Source organism: Mugil cephalus, chromosome 2 (genome assembly GCF_022458985.1).
Source record: "Mugil cephalus isolate CIBA_MC_2020 chromosome 2, CIBA_Mcephalus_1.1, whole genome shotgun sequence".
Lineage (NCBI taxonomy): Eukaryota > Metazoa > Chordata > Actinopteri > Mugiliformes > Mugilidae > Mugil > Mugil cephalus.
The window spans coordinates 33272752-33295015 of NC_061771.1; the positions used below are offsets into that span (position 1 = coordinate 33272752).

General features: G+C 43.9%; 1 protein-coding gene and 1 long non-coding RNA gene across 3 annotated transcripts; one reads left to right on the top strand and one right to left on the bottom strand.

Moving 5' to 3' along the window:
* Positions 1-3320: 3320 nt before the first annotated feature.
* On the bottom strand, positions 3321-14279 carry LOC125003597. Its single transcript, XR_007112245.1, has 2 exons — positions 14158-14279; positions 3321-4174 (listed from the first exon to the last, which is right to left on the bottom strand). It is a non-coding gene; the product is annotated as an uncharacterized LOC125003597 (long non-coding RNA).
* Positions 14280-15777: 1498 nt separating this feature from the next.
* LOC125003569 (homeobox protein OTX1 B-like) lies at positions 15778-20987 on the top strand. 2 transcript variants are annotated; one of them, XM_047577574.1, is made up of 4 exons: positions 15778-15984; positions 17469-17698; positions 18333-18484; positions 19626-20987. In XM_047577574.1, the coding sequence occupies exons 2-4, from the start codon at positions 17602-17604 to the stop codon at positions 20412-20414; spliced, it is 1038 nt and encodes a 345-aa protein (XP_047433530.1). In that variant the 5' UTR covers positions 15778-15984; positions 17469-17601; the 3' UTR covers positions 20415-20987. The 2 variants fall into 2 exon arrangements, with proteins under 2 accessions (XP_047433530.1, XP_047433531.1); XM_047577575.1 differs by having other exon boundaries at positions 17472-17698.
* Positions 20988-22264: the final 1277 nt, after the last annotated feature.

Sequence of the window (22264 nt, forward strand, 5' to 3'; positions counted from 1 at the left end):
CCTTTTATGTTTAGTATCATTTAAACCTGGTCAAACCTACTGTATTATTATATCATCGCTCTGTGTTGTGTTCATGGTCATCACCAATTAAAAGTGTGGGATTCTTTAAAGAAAAGACCAATAAGATGCAGACTTTAGAAAAACAGACATGATTAAAACAACACGACAACATGACTTTCTAAGCTGAAAACAAGAACACATCAGCGTTTGTGCAGTTCCAGAGAGTTCAGTCTGGTCTGTGACTAGTCACCACAACTGTGTCTCCCTAGAATTATATATATATAGATATATATCTATATCTATATATATATATGAAAAGGAAACGGGGCATGTGTTAGACTATATATATATATATATATATATATATATATATATATATATATATATATATATACTTGGTAAATATTTAGAGGGGTTGAACATAAAAACTGCTGTTGAAATATGTTTGATCCTAGTTTAGTTGGATGTGTTTTGTCTCATGTCCCTGAGTCTGATGTGTTTTAGATAGAAACATTTTGATAGAAATAGGTTATTGTTGTTCATAATTCAGTGTCTTGTTGTCTTGGTAGCTTGTGGAGAGATCCTTTTTGACAGAGTCATATCCTGCTGTGAGTTCTCACGTCTCCTCTGCTGTGAATCAGGGAATGAAATTGCATTTGTATTGTAAATAATTTGTAAAATGAAAAATAAATGAAACAAAGCATCTGAAAGGCTCTTTGAAAAGGTCAGTGAGCAGAAAGTAGAGATGCATCTGAGTCGGTCATAAATGAGACTGTGATGAAATGAGTGGATGTTGAGGTTGCAGGGCGGCACCAGAGGCTCCATCCCACCAGGCCAGGCTGTCGGCTTATTTAAGAGGTCGGCCGTGAATTAAAAGACATGTTGAACAGTGATGGAGATGAAGCACCGTTGTGTTTTTGTGGCCCGTCTCATCGCCTCATGCCTGCGTGTTGGTGTTAGTTCTGAACCAGCGTGGAGCAGAGTATCCAGGTATCAGGCTGCAGGGAGATCTGAACCCATCACCACAGAGACCTGGTTGATACGGCTCAGTCCTGAGGAGAGGAGCTGGTATTAAGTGCGGACTGATGTTTAAATGTCCCTATCTACTATCTGCGGCTCTGCTGACGTCCACAGGAGAGGGAAGCAGCGTCTGTGGTGGGTGGAGATAAGGTCTGTGCTGGTGGATGTGTGGATGTGGGGGTGGGTGGTCTTTATTTACCTGTAGCTGAAGGGACTTTCAGCTCCCTGCAGGCTGCCGCTTTACATTGTGTCCCCCCACTGGTCCGTCAACACTCATCCCAAACACTGGCCTCTGAATGGGCTGAGGCCGTGTGGTCATGTGCTCCTCGTGCTGCTCTCACACAAACAAAGCATCAGAATACGACACGATGACTTGATTCTTGACAGTAGCGTGTTGGCTACGTGCTAAACAGCCACGGATGTTCACCCACTGACATCTTTAACCGGCTCTAATGGAACAGGAAGGAAAGGTGAATCTGACGCTGACCGTCTCTAGCAGCACATGTTCAGGTGTAGTGAGTGTTTCTGTGCAGCAGCAGGGTGGTGTGCTGCAGTATGCTGATGATGTACTGTATTATACATGTTTGAGTTAAGATGTTGGTTCAGAAGTCAACAACCCTCACTGACGTCTTCTCCACATTTATTAACGTCTACTCCAACACCTCAGCTGACAACTCACCAACACACCAGCACACAGGCACCACTGCACCAGGGAGGGTGTAAACCAAGCTTAACTCCATGTGTTTGTGACAGCTCACAACCTCCAAGGCTCAACTATGCATTTACATCATGAGGCCAAAAGCATCTTGGATCTGGGCCGGGACCTGGCCTGTATCTGCTGTAATGTTATTTATATTTAATATAAATCAATATTTATTTAGATTTATATTAAAATCAAATCAGATGTAATATATTAAATCAACCAACCTGTGTACGACCGGGATGGAAGCGAATGCACATGGACGTTTACTGCTTCACACAGTAGGACCCATAGTTAACATCACGAATGACTCTCTCAGCTGACTGTGAATCATCAGGTTAGCATTTATTTTTCTTATCATTAATTATTCGTATGGACTTCATGTTGACGTGAGAGGCAGTTGGGTGAATGAGTGAATGTAAATTGTAGAGTGTAGCAGGTGAACGGCTGCAGCAGGTGAGCCCTCGTGTCAGAGGCTCCGCCCTCGTCCAAAAGCCCATTTTGGACCTCCTGCTCTGTTTGTTCATTTGTGTGAAGGGTTTAAAGTCAGTGTCCATATTGTGGTACATCTGGTGTTGTCGCTAGCTTAGCGCTGCGCCACGCAGGTGCTGCTCCTTCCCCCCGACGGCCACATTCTTCTGTGGCCATGTGCTGCCTGAGCAAACTGTGCTTGTGAGCGGGCCTGTCCCACCACTGACTGGCCACTGCCCTGGCAACATGCATTGTTGCTCTATGCAAATCCGCTCACACTGGGACAGAGGCTCGGGGAGGGGGTATCCTGAGCTCTGGAGCCGGGATAGAGAACGGAGGCCGGCCAATAAATGAAAGTTTGCCTTAAATCCTTGGGATAATAGAAGCAGAGGTTGGGGCCGAAGCCTCGAAGCCGAGATAAACAGAGGGATTACTCCTCGGTTTTGCATCACTCACTCTCCTCTGGGTGGCCCTTAACCGTCAGGAAAGCAAAGAGGGGAGGGGGGAGGAGGGGGGCGGCAGGAGAAGAAAAAACGTTTAACGCATGGACATTCACACAGCACATAGGGGGAAAGAAGTGAGCCTAATTCCATCAAAGACTGAGAAATTAGAAATTAATTTATTCCAACCTCCCCGCCCCTGGTCCTTTTCTATTTTCAACCCAATTGTTGGTTAGTTCTGCAACATCTGGTCCAGAACAGGCAGCGCGCCTGATGACGGATGCGCCCTCCATTAAAGTAGAATGGCGGAGAAAATCTTCCCTTTTTCATTCAGTTCTTGTCCATGGGAGATTAGTTTGGTACCATGTGAAAAGTAATCATTAAAAATGTTGCTCTTTTTGCAGGCCATGCATATCCACCACGGGCAGCGCCTTTATTTGCAATTGTAATTTAAAGAATAATTAAAGAAGTTAAATGATTCTGTAAATGTAGAACAACTTGAGTCTTTGTGCTCAAGGGTGCATGAACCTGCGCCTTATGGCTGGTTGCTCTGATAAACCCGGTAATGAAAGAATGTAGCGCCGCACTAATGACAAATTTTCAAGTGTTTTGGATTTGCTCGCTCCTCTTTCCTCAGCTCCCTGTCACCGACTGACGGGAGCCAGGGAACAGGACTTTTATCTGAATGATTGGCTGATACACGTCCTTTAATCAATTAGAGGAAAATAACAAACACATGAAGCCAATGAATATTAAATTCTCCATGATTCACTCAGTCGCCATTAAGCAAAACAGAACATCTTTTCCATTTAGCCCTCCAACAATATAAAACAATTAAAGCAGCAAATCTAAAGAGGAAGTGGAAACCACCCATTGCTTGGAATTACTTCTTAAATATAGATTTTTTTTTTTTTAAATGGTCAAATTAGGTGTAAAACTAGTTGCCAGATAATTTCTATTGATGGTTTATGGCTGTAAAAACATTGTCAAACAGCCCTTTTTCTTTTCCCAAATGAAATTCTCTCTGAACAGTCGCAGTTCCACTCAGAGTTAAACTGAGACAGAACGTTTAACTCAAACCTCTGTTCGCTGATTTGTTGGATATAGAACTGCGAGTGTTGCAGAAACGTTTTAATATCAATCACATGAAGCTTTCAGCTTTTGAGTTTACGTTCTTCTTTCTGTATCTAGATCTGTCTCACACACACATGCACACAAACCCCGGCTCTGGTGGAAATGAGCTGTTGACACTCTTTAGGGTCATTGTCCACGATAGCAGGGCCGACCGCTGGGATCTGGTAGATAAAACCCGTCCTCAGAGACCTGCATCTGTTACACATCTCAATACATCGCCTGGTCACTGAATGTTGTCCAGTTTAATCCCATATGTTACCGGGGGAAGTCTTTGGGAACGTTTGCATGTCTGGTCAAAATGTGCACACATGGTTGGATGCATGAAGAACATTCCCAGTGATGCTGATGTTACAGACGTGGTTGTTCTGGTCCGAAGCGTCGCTGATTCACGGTGTTCAGGAAACCCTCCCTGGAGAAAACCAAACACAGAAATCCATCACTTTTCATTTTATAATTCTTCAGGTACCAGTGATTAGCTTCCCAGTTGCTAGGCTAATGCAGTAGCGTTTATTACATGTGTACTCTAACACCATTCATGCATGAATGCAGCATTAACCAGCCTCAATCTGACCCCACAACCAATGTCTTTCATTCGTCTCTCTCTGCAGAGCTAAGGTGTGGTTCAAAATATCCAATATTAGCACGAAAACCATGACTTAATCACGTGTCCCTTTTATTTTGATGAGCCCAGGATACAGATGACATTGTCTTTTTTTCCCATGATCCCTTTTGGCAACGTCCCACCTAGGATAGCAGACTGCCACGACAAAAAAATCTTGAAAGAACACAAAGGCACAAAGAGGCGGAGGGCGCAGCGGCGGAGGCGGTCGTCTCGGGCCCGGCAGAGACCCCGGCCTCGCCATACAGCCGGGCCACTCCAATTCTGAGCGAATGCTAATGAGATTGCTCTGATCCCTCCGGTGCTTCCCATGTTTTCAACACCTTCAAGGACCACATGGCGCTGCAGCATAAAGACAACTAAATGAGAAATCTGAACGTTTTTTTGTGACGCCGGGGGCCTCTTCGCTTTTCAACCTGGCCGCCCATTCAGCGCACCTCCCCGAGAAGGAACGATAAGAAAGAGCGTGCAGCGGGGGGTGTGGATGAGTAAACTTTTGAGGAAAATGGCATATTTGTGAACCTGAAGCAATAATCAATTTATGGCCAAGCAAGGGCGAAGCCTTTGACGCGGGACGAAGACTGAAAAGGAGGCGAGCGCACGGGAAGGGAGATGCTCAAACTTGGAGGCTGTTTCTCACAACCGCTGTAATGAGATCACTAACATCTTGAGCCGCCTCCACTATAGCCGCCAAACAACAGGCCCCTAGATGAAAGGTGAATGGGCCTAGGTTCCCGCTGGCTGGTTCAGAAGCACTTTAATAGCACAGCGCCCTATGAAAGGTTCCCGGGCAGTAGCTCATATTAGCGGCGAAGCACACTGCTTAATAGGATGATGCCTTTTGGCTTTTGTCATGAGATGATTAAGGGCTTCGTTGTCACCGGTGCCTGTTGAGCACAAGGCACTAGAATCCACTCTGACCGACTTATTGTGTGAGTCCGTGCGATAGAAAGGGGCCCTTTTGATGAAAACACCTCTCAGGGTTCCATCAGGTGAGTTCTGCTTTGGAGTTCCACATCGACGCCTCCTTCAAAATATCTCAAGTGCTTTGTTTTCTTCTAAAGACCCTTGAATCTGTCATCATCTCTGGACAAAGACAAACGGCAGAGACGGGAGCAGCACAGCGGCGGAGCTCGTCGTCCTCAGACATGTGTGCACGTCTGGAAGTCAGGTGCTGCATATTTGATGAGAAAATTCAGCTTTTTTAAAATGTCTAATTTTAGGGAACTGGTGCATCAGATACAGTCACACGGAGAAGACAAATAACAGCAGACTCAGCTGTAGAGTGATACCAGACGCGTTAAATAAAAGTGACACTGGGCTTCAACAGACGACGCTCTCGAACCGTGTTTTCTAATCAATGCAGGTCCTTTCAATCAGGAGAGCTTTATTCTCTGGATTAGTTTTGGTGACTTAAGAAACTAGACTACCTCTGCACCCCCACCATCTGCAACTGCAACCCCCCCTCACCCTCCTTCACCCCCTACAAACCCCCCTCACAAAAATAGCGCAGGGATTGTGCCAGCCTTTTCATTCCGTCCTAACAAGGCAGCTCCGAAGCACAGGCCCACTCCAAGTAATTAAATCAATCCCTTTGTGTTCCCCAATATTCCCCTTCAGTGGGTGACTGCCCAAGATCTGATTATGGCTCTTCATGCATATTCAAGCTGAAGCCACGACTTGTCTTAGTTTTTATTCTGGAGTCATGAGCAGTCAACATGCACCAGTTTCCTCGGCCTTTCTTTTTTCTTCATAACGCGCTAAACTTTTTTTTGTTTGTTCCTGAGACACGTCCCAGAGTCGTCCCACGGTTGCTCCAGAGGGACTCGAGTGAAGAGGGGTCTCTGAGTCCGGAGGCTCAGGCACATTTAAGATGAGGAGAAGTTAAAGTCGGAGCACGAAAGACAAATTGGATTAGCAAGTATTGGATTAAAGGTAAAACGGAGGGATAACAAACAAGAAAAGCTGCCTGTGATCACAGGCTTTAATATATTTCTTTTCCTCTCAGATCCCTTTCTTCTCTCCCTCCCCCTTTTTCTTTCTTCCTTTCTTTTCAAGTAAAGATCCCAGGCTTAAGACAGACTTATTAAAACTGGGATTAATTTGTAATGCTCCCCTAACCCTCAGGGTCAACCAAAGATTTGTTATCTAAAGCAAACGTGGAAAATGTACTATAACAACACGAGGAGGGCGTTAAGTCCGTGTCTGTGGGTCTTTCTGGGCTTTTAGCTTTGTACCGAAGGTGTTATCCCTGAGATATTTATTTGAGCAGGGAGAGAAAATCCTTTCAGGACAATCTGGATGTGGATTAATCTTTTAATTATTGAGCTTCATGAAACACAATAGTCTAAATGTTTATTACATGTAATCTTGATTTGAAAAAGGGAGGCTGAGAAAGGAACATACTTTTATTCTGTTTCTAATCAGCAGGCCTCTCTCATTAGCCTTATCTTTTTAATGTCGCACCGGCTCAGATTGGGATCTTAATCTTATTTGGTTATAGAGGCTTCACTCACTTCAACAAGTACAAAGACCTTCGGGGAACAAATCCATCACCTTCGCAAAACAGAAAAAACAAAATAAAAAAATCCTTCTGTCTGTGAGATCACACTCACGCATGTGACAAACAAGAATGTTTAGAATGAACTTCTAAAACTACCGTGAAAGCAAAGATCCCATGTGAGCCAAATACATCTGGTGGAGTGTCCTCCATCATTAAGGGCCCTCAGGTTGAGTCTGTACCCAGAATGTTCTGGAGTAATTGTCTGGATGCAGACTTCACAATGACAGTAGACGCACTCGCCTGCCACTGTGCAAATAAAGTCTCTGGTTGTAAAACTTTAGAAATATCTTTGTTTTGGTTGCGTTTCTTCTATTGTCCGCGTAGTGTGTTTAAACGTCAGACCACAGGGATGAAACAGCATTCGATAAAAACTGTTTTATTCTCTGTATCTTGTAGAGACGAACCCAAACTGTGTGTGTGTTGACTGTGGCTGGTTTAGCTGCTAATGAACACGGCTTCACCGCTGTGTTGTTAAATAATATGATTTTTATTTAAGGGAGCACTCTCCTTTTAAAAGCTCTGTTGACCTCGGCCACAGAAGAAGAAAAGGACGTCTCCTGATGCCTCGTTTCATCTCCACCACAGAAAAACCTGATCAGTGTCTCTCATGTCCGTTCTCCGTCGGTAATCCTCCACAAATTGCCTCCGTTGCAGTTTGTGTATCAGCTATTTGCACTGGATTAATGTGAGTCACTGGTGGCAAGTGTTCAAATCAATGTTTATTAATGGTTTCTTTAAGTGTTTAAAGATTAAGTCATTAACATATTGATGAAGTTTTCAAAGTTGCCCAGGGAGAGAAAAGGAGCCGGAGCTGGAGAGGGTTTGACGAGCAGCTGAACTGATGCCAGCCGGCGAAAAACAAGAGGCTTGGAGGAGGAGGAGAAGAACGAGGAGAAGAAGAAGAAGGAGGAGGAGAAGAAGAAGAAGAAGAAGAAGAAGAAGAAGAAGGAGAAGAAAGAGGGGGAGGAGTGGTGGGTTTCCTGAGAGGACGGCGTCAGGTGATCCACTCAGTAATGCAGTTTGTTGTGTTTAGTAAAACAGAGACAGTGTTTGCACACGTCTGTGGAGAAACGTTCTCTTTCATTTAAAGGTGAAATACTCACATGTTGTTCAGAGCAGATGCAGCACGTTGGCCTCACATTGATTTTACCATTCAACAGCGACCTGCCGCAGACCTTTGGTCGCCATGGTAATTCCCTCTCTCACCTGATAAGGTACCTGATCCATATTAAATCAATTCTAATTAGTTTTATGTTGCCAGGGAATGAATGGGGCCGGGCTTTGTTGGGGGGGGGGGGGACTCTCTGCTGCCCCCATCATCCGTGGTGGTTCCAGCCGCCAGTCATCCACACACCTGAAATCAGTTAATCTCCTGATTATTAAGTGCGGATTATTGATGGAGGGGAAGCGGATGTATTTGCTGCTGTCTCTCATATCAAGGACACACAGGATTTGTTTCCTCTGTTGTTTGTTGGCAGAGCGGCAGGCGTGGGACAAACATGTCCTCAAACCCTGTCCTGATTAAGACGAAGTAACACTGATGGAATCTCAGCAGCACATTTCAGTGTGTAGACAACAGACAGATCCTGGCCCACATCTAAAAACCCGTCATCTGTCTGATCAGCTCAGCTCTCACCATCAACATGTGTTCAGAACAACCTTACATTCAACATTTAGGATTTTACACCTGCAGCACAATAACACAACAGGGCAAAAAAATAATCAGACTCTAACAGGAGAACTTAAGTTCATGTAAACACGTTACTGTGATTAAAGTCTGAGTTCTCATTATTATTGAGTCGCTCAGATAATGTGATTGAATCAGAGTTTTCATTGGATGATGCGTGTGCGCATGCTCCAGCACCGCTGCGCTGGCGCGTGACCCCGGAACAAAAACGTCCAAGAAGCCGATCATAGAAGAAGAAGAAGAGAAACGGAGCCGTCTGAGGGACAGCGCGGATCTTACCTGCACCAGAAATAACACGAAGATTACGTACAAGATTAAAAATGTTCTATTATCCGTCTGGTTGTTGTTTAAATGTCTGACACATGAACGACTCTAGTTTATTATATCATGTAATAGATCAACCAGAAATCGGGCCGTATTAACGTGGTATTAACCTGCTGAAAAGACACGTATCGCCCCCTAGTGTGGAGGAGGAGAACAGTTATTAGATTTTCTCCGCTGCATGTAAACTGGGACAAGGACTGAAAGTCAGAAAGTAGAGTTTAGAGCAAAGCTCCATTAATCTCTGCATGTAAACGCTCTGAGTGTCTGAGGTGAAGATCAGGGTTCACTCGTCCTCTATCAGGTGTCAAACAGGAGCAACAACCTCTACGTTTCCATTCAGGACGAAGAAATACAAGGACATTATTAAAAAAGCTTCACGTCTGATCAACTTTAACAAAACATTTCACAAACAACCTGAAATCAACTATTAACTATAACTATTCCAGCAGCTTTCACTGTTTCATGAGTGACATCATCATCGAGTCCATTTTCACCACATAATAGACTTTAAAAAACCCATAAAAAGTCATTCAACCACTTGAAGTCACAGGTCAAAATGTGAAGAGGAGTGTTAGTAGAATACTGAGGTGGACCTGGACGTTCGGACGGAGTTCATGTGATGAATCAGCAGAGAGACATAGACACTATAATAATAATAATGCATTGGTTTTATATTGCGCTTTTCCATTTTTAGATGCTCAAAACACCACCAACACCACTCACGATCATACACCAGGGAGCACACACCTGGAGGCAGGTGGGTTCAGTGTCATGCTCAAGGACACAACGGACAGACTAGGGACAGGAACCACCAACCTGTCTGATATCAGACGACCACTAAAAGAATAACGGTGCCAACTCCTTTGTGCCTCGTGCCATCAGCTCTACAACTCCCCACTCAGGGGGAGGAAATAGGCCACAGGGGACTGAAGGGAAGGAACGGTGGTCACCCACCCACTCAGCAATATTTGAAATTTAATCTGTAATTTAATCTATGTTTTATACTTAGCTTAAGTTTATCGTTTATTGTACATTGTTTATTCCTCTTATCTGGTTCTTAAAAGTCAGAGGAGCTTCAGACGTGAGTTTAGTAGCAACGATTCCAATATTTAATGAAACACTGCATGTGGACGACTAATACGAATAAAAATGTTTTATGTTTGAACAACTTCTTTAAATAGGCACGACAACAAAGACAAAGAAAGTGGTGTCAAAGGAATTTTAAGGATAAAGATATATGAAGGCAAACGATAAGAGGCAGAGAGAGGAGAGGTCGAGTTGTGATTCTTCAGCTGACAATGTGCCACCGAGCCATTGATTTCTCTGCCATTTATTTCTGTTTTGCTTCATGCTCAGCTCTCTGTATTTGAAAGTTGATGCTTCTCTCTGAAAGATGGATTCATGCATAGACTCTGCTACTTTTGTAGTCTGCCGCGGTTTTATATGATAAGCTTTTTTAGACGTTCAGAATCAATATGTAATCCTGTGCAGGGGCTTATCCCCAGGACTGGGCCATTTGTGAGGCTCTTTGAGCTTTGTTACAGGTCTTCTGGCAGCTCCGTGCTGCACATTGATTAGCTGCAGTGCCAGAATCCTATCAAATAACCGGCTCTGGTGATGGAGCAAACTCTCACCGCCTCTCGCTGACTGGACCTGGAGATAAGGACCGACGGCGATTCCCTCCCTCACCCCGACCGAGGGCCGGGGAGGGAGGCTCGGTCCTGCCCTCTGCTCCCTGGTGGCTCAGAACAGGGTCAGGACGTGTGGGGAAGATCCACATATTTCACGTATTTAGTTGAGGATATTATTCTTCTTACATCCTCCACAGAACAGAACAGAACAGAACCTGAATAAACTATGAAACCTCCTAATATGTTTAGAATATGAACAAAGACAAAACTTCTGACCCATTTGTGTCAAAGATGTTTCTCTCAGCACTTTGTAACATGTGTGTGTCTCTGGTAGATTGAGGCCAGTAATAAGAATCTAGAGTCTAGGGTTAGTGTTAGGACTAGAGGGTTAGGTTTAGGATTACAGGGTTCGGGTTAGAGGTCAGTGGGGATCTGATTTAGGGCTAGGGTCTAGGGTCACTGTCTAGGTTTAGGTTTAGGTTTAGGATCAGAGTGTTAGGGTTAGAGGTCAGTGTGGATCTGATTCACCTCACTGGGCTCTAAGCCCTATGGCCGATTCAACACGTTTGATGAGCAAGGAAACTTTCTAACACAGGGTCAGGGGTTAGAGGTCAGGGTTAGGGTTATGTCATGTTCTTCATAGTCTACTTTTTTATATACAGGATATATTTTATTTTTTCATATTCTCAACGTGGCACATTTCTTGTTTACTCTTTTTGTTTAGCTGCTGCATCGTAGCACTTTGAGGCTGGTGATTTCATTCCTGTGCTGTGTTGTACGCGTCAGAATTGACAGTAGAGTTGATTTGACCTGACTTGGTGGAATAGTCGCAGATAAAGATGAAACAAAAAGAGGAGGAGACTTGTTAGATAGCAACAAACTAAAACTACAAGTCCCAAAAAAAAAAACAAACATCTAGAACGACTGCCAGAGAGAAAACATATAAACTCATTAGGGTAAAATAAAGAGTAGTAAAGACGATATATTCATGTGTCAGGCATGAATATATCGTCTTATTGTAATTCTTTATCTATCTATCTATCTATCTATCTATCTATCTATCTATCTATCTATCTATCTATCTATCTATCTATCTATCTATCTATCTATCTATCTATCTATCTATCTGTCTATCTATCTATCTGTCTATCTATCTGTCCGTCTGCTCTGCTGGTGGATGTGAACGCGTACATACATTCCTGCAGCCTGGTTACCAGCGCTACGCATTGTTGGAGATATGTGAATGAGCAGCGGCCGTGCAAGTTTTAAGGTGATTGCCCGAGGGGCAGCAGAGTGAAAGAGTGAAGAACAGAGCCAGGGGGGTGGGGGGTGGGTGGGGGGCATAATCCTAAAAGGATTGGAAGCCCCCCCCATCAGAGTGAGTAACTCCCTCCACACAGTCTCTCTGGGGTGATGGGTACTGGATGGGGTCAGTTGGTTTCGTGGCTCTGGTGTCTGATTTCTCCCCCCTCCTCCCTTATTGTTTGCGTTCTTAATGAGGGGGGCGGGCCCACGGGGCCTGTGATTGACAGCTGCATGCTCCCTCCTGTCTGTACTGTACTTGACTGTGGATGACAAGTCGTTTCTCAGCTTTCATGACGACGCTGTAAAGAAACACCGGCGCTGGTGACACGCTGTTAAACACGCACACCTGAACCTCGACGGAGTGAAACCGGCTGCATGACAGTGACTGAAGGAACCCGGGAGAACCCTCGGTTCTTACACTGCATGGGAAAATGTGTCTGAGCAATAAAACACAACTTATCTCCTGTGCTTCCTGAACGTCTCCTCATCCAAATGAACATTTTTCTAAGATTTATCTCCTCTTGTACCGAGCTCTTGATATTTGTTCGTACCTGATGAAACAAAGACTCAGCTACTAAATCAGAGACACATCTAGTCTAGAAACGACCAGAACTAGGTCAGAAATATTAGTATTAGACTCAGGACTGAGTTTATTAGAAACTGGAACTGGTCCAAACTGTGTGTGTTTAGGTTCAGGGTTAATGTTTCAGACATTCTCCTAAAATCTCTGATTTCATCATTTTCACTTTATAATGAACGCGTGAAGTTCGCTGGATACACCCCCCACTGTCTGTCCACTGTCTCTGTCCACTGTCTCTGTCCACTGTCTGTCCACTGTCTCTGTCCACTGTCTGTCCACTGTCTCTGTCCACTGTCTCTGTCCACTGTCTGTCCACTGTCTCTGTCCACTGTCTCTGTCCACTGTCTCTGTCCACTGTCTGTCCACTGTCTCTGTCCACTGTCTGTCCACTGTCTGTCCACTGTCTGTCCACTGTCTCTGTCCACTGTCTGTTCACTGTCTCTGTCCACTGTCTCTGTCCACTGTCTGTCCACTGTCTCTGTCCACTGTCTGTCCACTGTCTGTCCACTGTCTCTGTCCACATGTAGCAGCAGAACAACGAACACAAGCTTCTACAAGGACTAAAATAAAACGAGTGAATAAAGTAAAAGCTGTGAACATTCAGAAAATCATAGATCACAAACATCCAGACTTCAACATGTGTTTAAAAGTTCTCTTTCACTTTAAACCTTTTAAAATGCTGGTTTTAAAGACACATCCCTGTAGGAGACATGTAGAGTACAGCCTGGACACAGAGGACACAGAGTGGACTGTAGCTCATGAGTTTTGTTTGGCTGCGTTTAAACGTGAACATAAACAGAATAAAAAGGTCTGAGCTGCGTCTCGTTTGATGGAGACGTTTTTAGGCCTCACAGAAAGAAAAGGCCTCGAACGGTCGAACGTCTACGTGTGTAGTTTTACTTTTTAATGCCGATGATGTAACAAATAAAGGCCATAAATGATGACATTCACTCACAGTCTGAGACACAATCAACCACAAACCACAGTCTAACCGTAGACGTGAAGAGAACACAATTATTATTATTATTATTATTATTATTATTATTAACTTTCTGTCAACTGAAAAAAAAAACTAAAAACACAGTAATTTCTGTCTTTTCTTGTAGATGTTTCACGTCCTGGATTTATTCATGATAAAACTTTGATAAATTATTTTGGGTTATAAGAAAATATCTTCAGGTTTATTTTTCATCTGTGATTTAAATAAATGTGAATTGTAACAGTTGTAAAACATCATTTATAGTATGAATGTAAAGATAATAAGACCCCCCCCCCACTCACACACACACATACACACTCAGACACACTCACACACACTCAGACACACACACACACTCACACACACTTAGTCAGAGCAAAACTCACAAACAAACCTGTTTTTTTAAACCTGTTTTTAACCTGATGTGTTTCCTGTTTCAGATGAATTATTTTATCAGATTTTATGATGAATAACTTCTCATTGTTAGATAATCACCGTAATAATAATAATGTCTCCACAAATAAAAGCCTCTTTTTGAACATCAACCTCAGAATCAGCTTTAAAGGCAGAAGCAACAACGAATAACATTAAATAATAACCAGAGTCTCAGAATTAAATTCAAACATTTGCTTTGTCACATTCATGTAACACACGCAGTGACCTTTAAACAGAGGAAATAATCCCACATGTTTAGTTTTTCTTACCAGAGTCTGAGCGTCTCTCGTCCCGTCCCGTGTTTCCTCTTGTCCCACGTTCACACACTCAGCGCTCTCAGATCATTTCACGTCTTTCTGTCTTTCTGTCTCCGCGGCTGCTTCTTCCTTTTCTTTTCTTTCTCCTTTTTCCAGGTGCTTTTGTGCAGCCGTCGGCTTTTCTGACAACCTGAGCTTTAATGCATCATGCTTTTAATAAGCGCCGACAACACCACTGCAAACTTACCCCCACTCCCTCCAACACACACACACACACACACACACACGCACACACACACACGCACACACACACACACACACGCACACACACACACCTCTTCAGGCCTGATCCCTGGATTTACGGGCTTAGTATTAAGAAAATACTCCTGCAATTTGGGATTAGAGCCCGAACCCCCTCACAACAAGCGCCGGGTCCGTTTCATATCTTGATGCTTCTGATCAATCACGTCGCTGCTTTTCACACGTTTTCAGCGGAAATGACACCACAAACATTTCTGTGTGACTCCCATTAATTTCCCTTTTCTTTGCTTTCAGAGGTTGAAGCTGCTGCAGATTCTAAGAACTGATTTTACTGCAGGAATGTGTTAGTTTGTTAACGTGCTTCACTTTTCTCTGCAGCAGATAAAATATCAGCTGCAAGTCAACAAGTACATTCTGATTGTTATTAGGACAAACAGCTGAGATCATTGTTTTTATTCTAATCTCAATCTGTGGGAAAAGGCCTCGCGCCTGTTGGAGGAGATTAGTTCAGATTAAAGAAATACAATAATAAGAAAATCACTTTTTATTTTATTCTATTTTATTTTATTTTGTTTTATTTTATTCTATTTTATTTTATTTTATTTTATTTTATTTAGTTCTGTTTTATTTTATTTTATTTTATTTTATTTTATTTTATTTTATTTTATTTTATTTAGTTCTGTTTTGTTTTATTTTATTTTTTGGTTATTGTGGTTATTTTAAACTGTTTGACCTTGTTTGGTTCCAGCTCTTCCACATTATTTCCATGTGGGGCTGAATTTATTCATGTAGCAGAAATAAAAGCAGATTTCTCATCTCTTTCCTCCAGACACTAATAATTCTTAGACTTTAATGATCCACTGGGAAAAAAACTTGTTCACAAAAAAAAAACACCCACAGGCAAAAAGAAAGATCAAATAAAATGAGCTTAAAATAAAACTCAAATAAGTAAATAAGTAAATATATATCAAGTTAAATAAAACATAGCGTTAGCAAAACATGTACAGAATTAATATATGAAGAAAAACATGTTTGTAGGATCGAGAATTAGCTGCAATAATAATTAACTTTAACATGAATAACATTTCTATTTTTCTGTTATAAAAATAATGAACTATTATCTGGTGGAAAGTTTCTTTCTCTACTTTTTCTACTTTCTCTGGACCGACTCACCTCAAACCGATTCCCCGTCACGTCTCTGAGGGGGCGGGTCGTTCTCTGCCCAGCTCGCATCCTGATTGGCTGCCCGCTGGAGGGCGGGTCTCTCCGTGTCCAGCTCGCTCCCTGATTGGCTGCCCGCGGAGCGCTGCTATTGGCTGTGAGGCCTCGGAGCGTCGCGCTTCCTGGACTCATAGAAGCTGAGGCCTCGGAGACGAGGATCAATCTTCACCTGGAGACAGACAGAGACTTTCAGCCGCTTTCTTTTATTTCTGGATCCTTTCTGTCTGGAAATGTTCGCACGGAGCCGCAGACCAGAATAAACCTTCCTCCTTTATGCGGATATTTTATTTTTCACACTCTGGATCTGGTTTGTTTGACATTTCACAGGAATTTAAATTTAAAAAGAACAGGAACCAGGTGAGACTCTTAACTTCATCCAGTTTAATTGTGTTTTTTCTCTTTTAGCTTAATATTTGGTTTAACCCCAAAACTGTGATTTTATTTTATTATAATTATTAGAAAAATCTGTGTCATTTAACATAAATATTACGTTATAATTGATTTCATTTTATTTTACTTGTCTGCACCTTTAAATAAACGCATAATGACGCAGAGCACCAACTTCTCTTGAACTGTCCGTGGACGGCGTGGCTCGTGCTCCGTGTCACAGCCCCACACCAGACCGGCCTCTGTCCGCAGATCTAATCTAAATTGCAATGCAGCTGATTTGCACACAGTTTTTTTTTTTTGGTGCATTTACATTGCGTAATTCGGCTCCTTCCCGTGGTTATGGAAATAAGTGGAGCTCATTTGGAGGTTAACGCCTCAGTTCAGATTCATCAGGGGCCCGGGGCGCGCACGCGCACACACACACACACACACACACACACACACACACACACACGCACACACACACACAAAGATGCTATTAGTCCGAAACTTGAGCATTTAGCTGCTAAAAGGACTCCAGTGGATTATGGAAATTCTTATCTAAATACAATGTCTTACACTAATACTAACAGTTACCAGCTAATTAAAGCTGCGGCCTCATGGAGAGAAGATCTTTATTCAGGCCTCAGCTGTATTATTTGCTGCTGTTCTTTAAATATGCGTTTTATATTTATCTGTGTTCATTTTCTAATAATTCTAGAGGCCAAAGCAGAATTTACTCTAGATTTCCTGGTGCGCTTCATCCTGTTAAAAGGATATTTTTCATTTTAAGGAGCTTCTTATCTGAGTGAATAACACGTTCAGAACAAATGTCAGCGGACAATATAGAACACAGAAGTTATTTATAAAAATGAACGAATAAATTACAAGTAGAGCAGCAGTAAACTGTTTGGAGGCGTAACTGAGTCTGGAGGTGGAAACTAAAAGCGGCCTCGCTGCGCTCAGACGCGCGTCCCAGCTGAGAAGTCTCGAGTGGCCGCGGCTCCACAGGTCCATTAATTGTGAGCTATTGAATTAATGAAGCGTAATGAAGATCCGGGTGATAACGGGCTGTTAAAAGCATGAACGTCCTGGAGAAAAGTCAAGTGTGACCAGTTAAACTCATTCCTGAGGCTCCTCTAAAAACGTTTATATTCCTTTTATTTATGTGTCAACAGTTAAACGCTGTTTAAATGAAACACACAGCGGATCAGTTAATGAACCAGTGTTCAGTCTCTACACTGTTGTGTGTTTAAACGTGTCACCTGGAGGATTCTTATGGGAGCAAATGATCAAATAATCTCGGTATTTAAATCGGTTTATTTTAATCGCCCCAAATTTAAACTCAGGTTTTTCATAATAATGTATTTTATTTTTATTTATTTATTTATTTTTGCCGCGTTAAAGTCAAAGTTGTTGCAGCCTTGATGAGCTGTGTTGTCTATTATTCGTCGTTGATGTGTCTCCTGCAGCAGCTGATCCGATCCGAGCCGAACGCACCTGGTCACCGGGAGATCCGCGCCTCCTCCTCCGTCCAGACTCCGGTCCAGACTCCGGTCCCCCCTCCGCCCGTCCAGACTCCGGTCCCCCCTCCGCGCTTCGAGCATGATGTCTTATCTCAAACAGGCCCCGTACGGGATGAACGGGCTGGGCCTGAGCGGAGCTGCCATGGACCTGCTCCACCCGTCTGTGGGATACCCCGGTACGGCCCGAACAGACACAAACACGTCACAATGTTCAGGATAAACAAATGTTCACATACATTTTATTTTACTTTTATTTCTGTGACATAGAAAACATGTCAAACTTAGACTGCGTGCGCATGACTGAGATCTGTTATTGTTGCATGTAATTCTTCTTTAATATTTCTCTAATCTGGTCGTTTAGTATGAGGAGTAGGATTAATGTTTCCAAGAGTTAAAACAAGCTGCTAATTTTATTTTTTAATTTTTTAATAACTGACTCTTAAATGTGCGCCAATCTCTCGACTTTGCGTTTAAACTGCGCCAACGTGAAAACAGATGAGTCCGTGTTTTTGAAATATTCTCATAGCAAGGCCTGTGTCACTTTTATTTAATGATACGTTTCATAAGTAAATGTTCTAAAATGTGGGAATAAAGAGGCCGCAAAAATACAGATGTGTTTATAAAAAAGAAAAGAAAAGAAAAGAAAAGAAAAGAAAAGAAAAGAAAAGAAAAGAAAAGAAAAGAAAAGAGACCTTTGCGCACAGAGCTCACGGCCACATTCTTGCTGTATAATAACATATGATGGAATATTAAAATGGAATATAAAAAATAAGAATTGTTTTGTTTGTTTGCTTTTCCCTTTGGTCGCAGGGAACCCGCGGAAGCAGCGCCGGGAGCGAACCACCTTCACCCGGACGCAGCTGGACATTCTGGAGTCGCTTTTCGCTAAGACGCGCTACCCCGACATCTTCATGAGGGAGGAGGTGGCGCTCAAAATCAACCTGCCCGAGTCCCGAGTCCAGGTCAGCAAGTCACAGAAACCGCTTCATGCGCCAGGAATGTTGTAACCAGGCAGGAAGAGTCAGGACGAATCATGGCGCGTAGATACTCAGGACGTTTTTCACTAAAAACAACAATAATCACTTTGTATTTGTGGTAAATAATTGGATGTTGAGGTGATGTTTTGACAGACGGTGAAGCAAAAGGTGACAGAGATGTAGAAATGAGTTTTGGAGGCTCAGGCCTCTGAATGAAAAATGTTCAGCTATTATTGATCAAGTAGAGACAAGTCTTTAATGAAAGGGGAGCGTTTGGCTGAGCTCAGGCTCAGTGAACAAGCAGCTTTTGATGCGCTGAGCTTTCTTTAGAAAACGCTCTGAAGGCTTTTCCATGGCGGCTTTATCGGCCTCTGCTGGGCTTAAAGCTGCAATTATGGCCGCTGCTTCTCCGTTTACTGCTGCGGCCCGGGCCTGTGTCACCGCCGGCACAGGAGACGCTGTTATCACACGGGTCATTACTCTACTGCTAATTATTTAAATATACGCAGAATTAAAAGTATTCATGTTGTAAACACTTTTAAAAACTTTAATGTGGTCGTGGCCAGTGATTTCAGTTCGTGGAAGATGCAGCCTTCACATAAATAAATGAATAAAATTAAAGGCACGATTCATCTTCCTGGTGTTTCCACATGTTGAGTCCAGATCAAATCAATCCAGAGGTTCAAATAGTATTTAGGTCTATGAGAGGGATGAACAGGCTGGTTTATATACAATGAGTGACTGAGCTACTATGAACATATTGTACAGATGGATTAAATGTTTAAACATGTTAAATAATTTCCCTTTAAAAAGCTCTATGAGTTACTGGGACGGTTATGACACCGTGTTTCTTCACATCCTCACTCTCCTGAAAACAACTATGGGTCAGACTTAAAGGACTCACACTGAGATATTCTCCAGTGAACAGTACTGTCTCCTCCGTGGTGGGAGGGGCTTAACGGGGCTGCTGTGTTTAACTCCACAAACCCATGAAGTGAAAGTAAAACCTTAGAATAAACTGCACTGATCTTTTCTTTGTGCTGAAAGCTGAAGTAAAAAGTGGGAGGTGAAAGGTGAGGGACATGTGTGGCTCACCGGTGACCCTCTGACCTGTCCCCTTCCTCAGGTCTGGTTTAAAAACCGACGAGCCAAGTGTCGGCAGCAGCAGCAGAGCAGCAGCAGCAGCTCCAAGGTCAAACCCATGAAGAAGAAGTCGTCTCCGACCAGAGAGAGCACTGGTTCAGAGAGCAGCGGTCAGTTCACCCCCCCGGCCGTGTCCAGCTCCTCCTCCGCTACCTCCTCCTCCTCGTCCTCCTCCACGTCCTCGTCCTCCGTCTCCTCTGGTCTGATTAGCAGCTCTACCTCCGTCACCGCTCCGGTGTCGTCCATCTGGAGCCCGGCACCCATCTCCCCGGCCCCGGCCCCCGCCGCTCTCCCGGACCCGGCCGCCCCCACCAGTGCGTCCTGCATGCAGCGCTCCGTGTCCTCGTCCTCCTCCGCTGGAGGGACGCCGTCCTACCCCGTGTCCTACGGCCAAACGGCGGCGGCCTACGGTCAGGGCTACCCCGCCTCCGCATCCGGCTCCTACTTTGGGGGCGTGGAGTGCGGCTCGTACCTGGCACCCATGCACTCCCACCACCACCCGCACCACCCCCACCAGCTCAGCCCCATGACGGGCAGCTCCATGTCAGGACACCCCCACCACCACATCGGCCAGACAGCAGGACACCACCACCACCACCACCACCCGCCACACCACCACCAGGCGTACAGCGCGCCCGGCCTCGCCTTCAACTCCACAGACTGTCTGGATTACAAAGAGCAGACGGCGGCTTCGGCCTGGAAGCTCAACTTCAACGCCTCCGACTGTTTGGACTACAAAGACCAGGCCTCGTGGCGTTTCCAAGTGCTGTGACTTGCTGTGTTTCTCTTCCTCTGTGCTTTCAAAGAAGTATTCTTTTTTGTTGTTGGAGAGCCTTTAAACTATTAGAAGAAACATCTAAAACGTGTTTTGTTTGTGAACGAGCTGAAACGACGCACACACGTCAGAAGCCTGAGCATCCGGCCTCCACTCATCAGTGGAGCAACTCATCCCGGATTATTTTCTACTCCGTTTTTCTGGAGGCCTTTAATAGGAAAGTTTCAGTCAGTTTCAGCCTGGAGACGACCTCAGCGATTCTTCCTCACAAATAAGATGAGTGAGAAACACTGACTATGTGTGTGGGCTTCTCTGAAGCAGGAAGCTGCCAGGACTTTGCTGATGTTCTCTGTTTGATTTCTGACTTGAATCTTGTTAAGAAAATCACTGTCCAGCCTGTGACTGTTTGATTTGCAGACTGAATTGCAGCACTTGGTTATAAGGTGAAAGATTTTGCTATTTTGTTCTTTGCAGAGGAAATAAAATAAAAATGTGAATTAGACACGCATCCCATTGAGATTTGAAACATGTACCTTCGTGTCTTTATAATAAAGTCTTGTTAAAACATGAGCAGTGCAAAGAAACAGTTATTATTTCTAGTGTTCAGCCAAAGCAAAGCGTCCGACATGAGAAAGACAAAGAAATGACACTGGTTCCAAAGGGTAAAGTCACATTAGCTGCTGTTCACCGCTGGTCATTTCAGAAGACGTTCACTCCTGGAGGCCGACGGATGTGTCGGCAGTAGGAGGTCGTCCTGACAGGGTTAAAGCATTAACTGGTCCAGCCGGGGGACACTGTGTCAGCCCGTACGTGATTTAAATAAACTGGACTACCGTAGTTATAAAGGTTTCCTTCAGTCAAATAAATTTAAATCAGCTTCATCAATCCGAGTTTTTTTTAACTCATCTACGTGGCCTGAGGACGTAAACCAGGGAGCAGCTCAAAGGCGCCTCAGTCAGGGATCCAAACCAGTGACCCCACAGTCCTGAATCAGCTTCTCCAACTCGTCCTCCACTCAAAATCCAAATCATGATAAACATGTAGCACGCAGTCGACCTCACTGCTTCGTGTGTGATCGCTGAGTGAATTCATCCCAGAAGTTCGTCTTTGTCTTTTCACTGCACAGAAGCAGATCCTTGAAACTAGCTCATAAAATATCTACTTTGATATTTGGGGGCATCTGATTAAATGGTCTTCTGTGTCTGTCAATGCACCCAAACCACTTTGTTGTAGTTTATCTGGACGTTGGCTTGGAGACGAAGGCCCAGTGTCTGTCAGGCAGATGCTCCATGAAACACCTCGCGTGTCATTTAACGCCTTAAAATCACAGGACGAGTTTCACATGTGTCGATGTCTCACCAGGCGTCAGTGGCTTTTAATGATCTCGTCAGATCATAGTAACGATTAACACACTCACTGGTCTAAAAGCATCTAACTCTTTATTGAGTTCCCAGAACGTGTTGCAGGGTTCGGTGTTTTCTCCAGAGCAGGACGTGCTGCTGCATGGACTCACACTCAGGCAGGTAAGCAAACATGTACATTGGCATCCTGCCGTTTGTTTGGCTGTCGACAGTAAAGTACAACTCATCTGATCCGAGGGAAAAAGGGACGAATCACGATTTTAATTAACCGCCATCGCGCTCCGTAGCTGCGTCCCTCCAGCAGCTGGACAAACTCTTTTTGGTAAACATGGCGTCGGGCAGTTTGTTTGCCCACTCCGTGTCCTGCTGGGCTTTACCAGCCGCCACCGCTGCTCCATGCAAACACGAGCAGGGATTTACCACGTTAGGACAAACTAATCTTTAAGCCATGTCCACCAAATCTCTGGTGCTGATTTTAGAGAAGGA